Source organism: Impatiens glandulifera, unplaced genomic scaffold (assembly GCF_907164915.1).
Source record: "Impatiens glandulifera unplaced genomic scaffold, dImpGla2.1, whole genome shotgun sequence".
NCBI classification, from domain to species: domain Eukaryota; kingdom Viridiplantae; phylum Streptophyta; class Magnoliopsida; order Ericales; family Balsaminaceae; genus Impatiens; species Impatiens glandulifera.
The window spans coordinates 27,688-35,997 of NW_025919512.1; the positions used below are offsets into that span (position 1 = coordinate 27,688).

At 33.6% G+C, this 8,310-nt stretch overlaps 1 protein-coding gene across 1 annotated transcript; it reads left to right on the top strand.

Annotated features, from left to right (window-relative positions):
* Positions 1-7,724: 7,724 nt before the first annotated feature.
* LOC124918074 (protein STRICTOSIDINE SYNTHASE-LIKE 2-like) lies at positions 7,725-8,273 on the top strand (the record flags this gene model as incomplete). The annotated part of the gene is made up of 2 exons (XM_047458329.1): positions 7,725-7,969; positions 8,039-8,273. Coding segments are annotated over exons 1-2 (480 nt in total), but the record flags the coding sequence as incomplete, so codon positions are not given.
* Between the last annotated feature and the right edge of the window lie 37 nt (positions 8,274-8,310).

Consider the following 8,310-nt stretch of genomic DNA (forward strand, 5'->3'; position numbering starts at 1 on the left):
AATTTTGATTGATTTAGGTTAGATTATGTTTGATTTTGGTTAAATTAGGTTGTAATTAAGTTTGATTAATAGGTATATGTGTTTATGTTGATTTTGTTGGATTTGGTTTTTTCATAAATAGTTTATTGTTTGATTGTGGTTTGTTTTTGGTTTGATTGGGGTTTGTTTTTGGTTAGATTTGATGAATATGTTTGAAGTGTTGGTTAGATTAAGTTATATGTTATATATTAGGTTGTTTTGATATTCCATAAATGATTCATATTTGGTTATATTGAGTTTGATTTATGGATAATATGTTATATATTGAGTTTGATTATATGTATTGTTATTAGGTTTGAATTATGATCTTCATCCACTGTCGCCTGAAGACCTAGATCGGCACCGACCCTCCGTCTATTGAAGATCGCCAAGCTTCCTCCACCTTCAGCCGCCTCCTCAACCGTCGCCGCGCCTCTCCACCGTCGTCACCACAACTGCTAAATAAGGTCTGTTTTTAATGTTTTTAATAATATTAGAATTATATTATTATGTTGTTAGGATTATACTGGATTTTAATTATGAATTGAATTATGTTGAATTAGATTTGAGTACGTTAGATTTTGTTTAAGTATTAATGAATTAGATTTTAGGTTAGAATTGAATTGTTTGGATTAGATTGGATTTTAGGTATGATGAGATGACATAAGGAAGGAAGAGTTGATAGTGATACGTTGAGACATCCCGCTAATTCCTTAACTTGGAAAACGTTTGATGAAAATTATAAAGATTTTGCGTCAGAATCTCGAAACGTAAGACTGGGTTTATCAAGCGATGGGTTTCAACCATTTGCGAATGGGAAAAAGTCATATAGTGTTTGGCCGGTTATTCTCGTTCCTTATAATGTGTCACCCACTACTTGCATGGATTCTAGCAATTTTATTTTATCTATGTTAATTCCGGGTCCAAAGAGTCCGGGAGATGCAATTGACATATTTCTTCAACCATTGATCGACGAGTTGACTGAACTGTGGTAAACTGGTGTGAGAACGTTTGATGCACACACTTCGCAATACTTTAACATGTGAGCGGCGTTGTTGTGGACCATTAACGACTTTCCCGCCTATGCAAATTTATCAGGCTGGAGTACGAAAGGTAAATTTGCTTGTCCCTGTTGTAACAACGACACAGTATCTCTTCGATTGGTTCATAATTTCAAACAATGTTACATGGGTCATAAATGCTTCCTTCCACCAAAGAACAAATACAGAAGGGATAAAGAGTCGTTTGGTGGTCGAACAGATTATTGAGAGCCCCCTAAACTATTAATGGGGCAAGAAAGTTACGAGCAAGCACGAGACCTAAAAGACATAATTCTTAGTACGGATCTGAGCAAGAAAACCAAGGTATATCATGAAACGCGGGGAGACAATTGGAACAAACTTAGCATTTTCTTCCGTTTGCCTTATTGTAAATCACTATTATTGAGACATAATTTGGATGTGATGCATATTGAGAAAAATATTTATGATAGCGTGTTGGGAACAATAATGAATGTGAAAGAGAATACTAAGGATGGTCCTAAAGCCCGTAAAAACTTACAACTCTAGGCATAAAATAATGGTTACATCCTACAAATGATGAAGGAGTGGTTCATTATCCAGAAACGCATTTCACTTTGACATCCAATAATAAAAAACGTCTTTGTAAATTCTTGAAAGATCTCAAGTTTCTTGATAGTTTTTGCTCAAATATTGGGGGTTGTGTAAATTTGGAAGAGAAAAAGATTTCGGGATTAAAGAGTCATTATTGTCACATTTTGTTGAAATATCTTATTCCTTTAGCAACACGTGGATTACTTCCAGATAATGTGTATGATGCGTTAGTAAATTTGTCTCGGTTCTTTCGGTTGTTGTGTTTCAAAGAGTTGATTCAAACGGATCTCGAACAATTGTACATGGATATTACATTGACACTTTGCAAATTTGAAATTATTTTTCCGCTGTCAATCTTCGACATCATGATGCATCTCCCGATTCACTTGTCATTTGAGGCTTTTCTTGGGGGACCTGTTCAGTATCGATGGATGTATCCAATTGAACATTACATGGGTACAATGAAAAGATATTTGCGGAATAATAACCACCCTGAAGCATCTATAAGCGAGAGCTATCTTGTAAATGAGAGTATTAGTTTATGTGTCAGGTATATGGAGGAAGAAGAGCAAGAAAATGCACAAACTGAAATCTCGGACATTTCAACATTTTCATCGTTGGAAGACTTATCTAACGGAAAAATATACAACTTGGATTATATCGATCGAGTGACAGCTCATTCATACATTTTGAAAAATTGCCCCGAAGCAGAACATTTTTACATGTAAGATTCTCTGTTGCTGTTATTAACTAGCATTAAAGAGTATGCTATTTAATATTCGATCTATTTGCAGAGATTATATGCAGTATTGCAATAACAACGAGTCTCGTGGAGAAACGTTTGTCGCTTATTTCAAGCATCGAGTGAGTAATTATAAGTCATATATATCCTAACTCTTTATATTTATTTTAACGACTACATTTCGGGTATATATATAGGTCGCTCAATTAGCAGAATTTAACAACATATCAAGAGACCTCAAGATCTTAGGAGAAGGTCCAAGTATGTACTCGTCTATGTATGTTTGGTGTAAAGTAAACGGATACAAATTTTGTACAGAAAAACACGACGAAGGTTTGACCACTCAAAATAGTGGGGTGGTTGTTGAAGGGTACAACGAGTCTGAAATTATGTCATACTACAGAGTTTTAACGGATATAATCGAAGTACAATACTTTTCTCACAAACGAGCTGTTTTATTCAAGTGTAAGTGGTTTGATACACACTCGGGAGAACTAGGAGTGAAAGTGGATAAATATGGCTTCGTAAGTATAAATATAAACCGAATTTTGAAAACCCAAAGTCAAGACCCGTATATATTAGCGAGTCAAGCAAAACAAGTATTCTACGCCCCTGATATGTCAGACCGACCCGGTTGGAAGATTGTGACAAAAATAAAACCGCGGTTTACAAATATATAGTTCAGATTAATTAATTAGGTAGATTTATGTTTTTTACTTTATATTCATTTTTATTACTACTTTATTTTAATTATTCTCTCATTTATTAATGTTAGGCATTAAGAATGTCTAAAGGTAGTAAAGAACTTTGGTGGAGTATGAGGAAAACACCCAGCAAACTGTCTAAGTCGTACCAGAACCTCATTGCACAATTAGAAAATTTAAGACTCCGAGAATCGTCTTCTAGAGATCAACCACCTATTATTGTGATCCCGGTAGTTATTGCTCCCCCAGCAGACGAGGATGTTGATGCTGCTGAGGCTGAAGAGTTTGTAGAGAGTACGTTTGCTGATATGGGGGATGACGATGAGGCTGACGACGAGGTCACGAGCAGCCTCACGAGGAGGATGACGAGGAGGAGCACGGTTCCACACCCGACCCATCATCGACAGGTAACTTGTTTACAATTAGTTATTGCTTGAATTGATTCACATATCTAATTATGAATTTGATAATTTTGAAGAATCTTCTGCCCGCAAGAGATGGAGGAAGAACAAGAATATTGCGCTATCTAAGAGGCCAACGGGGACAAGGATTCCTCTGACTTTTAGAGATGTAGATGGGAGGCCCGACGGTGCTGACGTGGGAAGAACACGGTGGTCTAGACATGTGGGGTCGGTTGTGCGGGACCCCTCAGCCGTCTCACACCGTCTTCTGAAGTGGAAGACATTAAGTGTTAACCAATTGGATTACATTTGGATTGCTATGACGGTAATAATTATTACTTAATTATACATTAATCATTAAATAATTGTTTATAACATTTGAATGTTTTTATTTTCAGGATCCGTTCGAGATTACTAATGGTTCTATTAATACTTATCAAAAGACCGGATTGGAACACGCCAAGCAGATATGAGATAGATGGCGCTCGGATTTGAGCACGGGATATATTCGCGTCCATAAAGGAGACGAGGTGGCGGTACTGGCCAATCCTCCACCACACTACGATCGAGATGATTGGGAGTTTGTGTGTCGCAACCATTTCTTCACGGAAAAATTTAAGGTACGGTTTTATAATTCAAATAAAAGTTGATATTAATTATTCTAACTTCATTTTTTATTTAAATTTCAGAAAAGTAGTAGTACAAATATTGTTAACAGGAAGAAGCTCAAATTCCCACATCATACAGGAAGTAGACCGTTTGCTCAAGTTGAAGAAGAGTTGGTAAGTTATTTGTAATAACTTAATAATATAAAGGTTGTTATTAATTATATAAATCATTTCTTTCAACAGGCGCTTGAAATGGGACGGGCACCATCTGTCATTGAAGTATTCAAGAAGACCCGTACCCCAAAACCGACAAAAGAAAACCCAACCCCCGTCCTGGACGAACAGGTGCAAGAGAAAATTGTAAGTGAACTGAATATGGCTAGTTTTTTATTATAGAAATGATACTTTATTTCAATTGTGCAAGTTGAGATGGAGGAAGTTCTTAGTAACGAACCTGAAATATCTGATTTTGAATTGACGGAGAGGGTGTTCGGACAACAAAAACACGGGGGAGTGTTCGGAATGGGATCAGGCGTCCGACCCACAAGCTTTCGTGAGGATCGTCGAAGTGGAAACAGTTCACAACGAAACAATGAGCGATTGCATGAAGAGAATCAAAGAATGACGCTCAAACTGGAGGATCTAGAGAAGAGGGATGAAGAAAGAATGCGCACAATTAATGAATGTAAGCGAAAAAACAAGAAATTGTGACAAGAATGGAGAGGGAGAAGTTAGAAATGAATGCAAGAATGAAGAGAATTGAATTGTTTATGAGGCAACAACAACAATCACCACCTCCTCCCCTCCCCCCAAGCTAATTCTAGTACATTTTGATTGGTTATTTTGATTGATAATAGGTTTTGATTGGTTGTTCCGATTTGAATTTAAAACAGATTGTTCGGATGATTAGTTTAGTTGCGAATTTTGTAATGATAATGATCATTTCATGTATGTGTCATTTCTTTTATTATTGATATATTGGTTTGGCTGAACATGTTTTGGTTGCGAGCAAAATAATCGGCCTATTTTGTACATTTGATAGGGAAAAACCGAAAGTGAATGTAAATCTTTCGGTTTTTCTTCATAGGAAAAATCGAGAGTTATGAAAATCTTTCGGGTTTTAAATTAAAGAAAACCGAAAGTTCTTTCATAAACCTCTCGGTTTTGTATAAAAGGGAAAAACCGAAAGTCAACCCTTTGGAGTAAAACCGAAAATTAATTAAAAAATTTCGGTTTTTCCATTTCAAGAAAAACCGAGAGTTAATTATAAAATTTTCGGTTTTTCCCTTTGGAGTAAAACCGAAAGTTAATTGTAAAACTTTCGGTTTTACTCCAAAGGGAAAAACCGAAAGTTTTACAATTAACTATCGGTTTTTCATCTGAGAGAAAAACCGAAAGTTAATTGTAAAACCATTGGTTTTTCACTATGATGAAAAACCGAGAGTTAATTGTAAAACCTTCGGTTTTTCCCTTTGGAGTAAAACCGAAAGTTTTACAATTAACTTTCGGTTTTACTCTCGGATGTCTAAACCGAAAACTCTACGATATCTCTCGGTAAACGCCCAATTGTTTTTAACGAATGAGTCAATACCGAGAGATGGCGAGAGTTACCTAAACTGTCGGTATTGGGTCTATACCGAAGGTTATAGGGTCAAAACCGAGAGTTTTTACTCTCGTTTTTTACCCCTTTTTCACCAGTGTATATATGTTTATAGATATTTAATATTTTGTAAAAAGAGTCACGATCTTCATTAATTTCCAATATAGAGGAATATTTGATTTTTTTAAAGCGTTTAAAAGATATAAACAATTAAAACTATTAGGTTAAATAATAAGAATCACAAAAAATTAATAATTTGAGCTATCTTAATAAAACTGTATTATTATTTGGAGTTTCATGATTTGTTTTAAAATTATTAAAGAGTCTTTTAGTTACAACTTTTGAGTTGGTGATATAATTATCCAAAATGCTTTAGATATATGAATTATTTGAAGTTTAATTAAATAACACTCTCAATCACAATCAAATCAAAGTGACAAATTCATGTAAACTCAACATTTTATTAAATTCATTCTCACTAATTCTCACAAATTCTAGACTAGAGAGAGCAAAGCAAAGGAAATATTGGTGAAACTAGGATACCTTCCATTATGGTACATCACATTAATTATTAATTATATAGCAAAAAAATCATTAATTATAAGTTGTGAGGCCTACATTCCCGGCCCCTAACCTTGCAAAGTTTTCATGAATAAGCTTAGTATGTAAAAAAATATCTCTATTATATTATTTATAAATTATAATTATAATAATAAATAATATGTCATAATTTACTCATTTTTCACCAATAAGCAAAGGTAAAATTTGAACAAACCTAGGTAAAAAATGGTACATTATCTTGTGATTATTGTTTGTCTTTTATATTTTGAGTGCTATATATGTTTGAAATTTTGATCTGTTTTATTCCTATCTTGTTTTTTTGTTTATGATTGTGCTATACATATTTATTTTAAAAAAAACAATAGATAAGAAACATATTCTCATATTCATCACAATTCATTGAGTTTTTGGAGATTTTAATTCATTATCAATCTTAAATATACTTTTCATTTATCCCCTTATAATAAAATAATCAATATCCTACAAAATTTAATGGTTTATTGACAAGTATAAAGAATATGGTTTTAACTGTTAACCTACCAAAATTGTCTTCTTGTTTATATACATTAAAGCAAGAACGTATGCATACAAATGCTTAGGTTAGGTACATATCTGTTGGAACTCATTATTAGGTGACGAGTGTTTTATTTCAACTCCTCATTGTCAAAGTAGGTGTAAAAAAAATTGGGCACCTTATTTGGTGAGCGATGATAGTTCGTCGTTTCGTTTCGGTTATTTATTTATATATTTTATTTGACTTTAATGTTATTATTTTGATAACACCTCATTTGGGAAAAAAAAACTTAACTTGTATACTGTCCTGTTTGGTAAAGGTTATGAAAACAGAAAATTATATATAGTATTATAAGTAATTGCATGTTAATTATTCTTCTTAATTATCAAACTATATGATTATTAAATTCTCAAAAGTTTTTCTTCTAAAGAATATATTTTAATATTGATAGTATTAAAAAATATTAAAATATTTATTAACTCACTAAATTAGCTCAAATGAAAAGAATTATTCATAATAAACTAAAGTTTACAGATTTAATTCCAACCTAAAAATGATTTCTAAGGTATCATTTTGGATTAAATATCTTTGTTATTTGAAAAAATCATCATTTAGTTGTTTTATATAAATAAGTTATATTTCATTATTATTATTATTATTTTAATTAAAAAAAATTAACATAACTGCAGCGTTAATCTGACACGTCTCTAAATAACTGTATTTAATAAATTAAAAAAAATCCATATAAATAAATTATTACCTTTGAAGTTAAAGCATATAGAAAATAATATATTACGTATGTTTCAAGACATATTTATTTTGTTTTTATCTATGTATATTATATATAATTGATTTCCAAGTCCCCATATATATCCACAAGCATATAAAAAATTGGTTTGATTTATATTCTCTATCTACTTATTAATCAAGATTCAATGCAATATGAACTTCAAGGTTTGTATAATGGCGTCCACGATTGTTCTTATTCTCTCCGCCCTTCTTTCGCTTTTCAACATTAATTCATATAGCTATGAGAATCTCGCCGCCGGCAAGGAAATCCTTCCGATCGATGGTGCGTCCGGCCCGGAAAGTCTAGCATTTGATCCCGCCGGCGGCGGACCTTACGCCGGCGTATCGGACGGCCGGATCATCAAATGGATACCAAATCAACGGCGTTGGATTGATTTCGCCGTCACATCTACTCAGAGGTGATGATGAATTGATGATCGTTTACATGAATTTATTTATTTATTTTAAATAATAATTATTTTATATAGAGAGGGATGTGAAGGCTCTCATGATCATGTGGAGAAAGAGAATGTGTGTGGACGGCCATTGGGCCTATGTTTTAATGAAAGAACGGGAGATCTTTTTATTGCTGATGCTTATATGGGCCTGGTTGTTGTGGGCCCTAATGGTGGATTGGCCTCCAAAATAGCTTACGGAAAAGCTCAAGGTAGTAACGGTTTCCGTTTCGCTAACGGCGTTGACATTGATCAGAACACACATGCTGTTTATTTTAGCCAGAGCAGCTCACGTTATCCGAGGA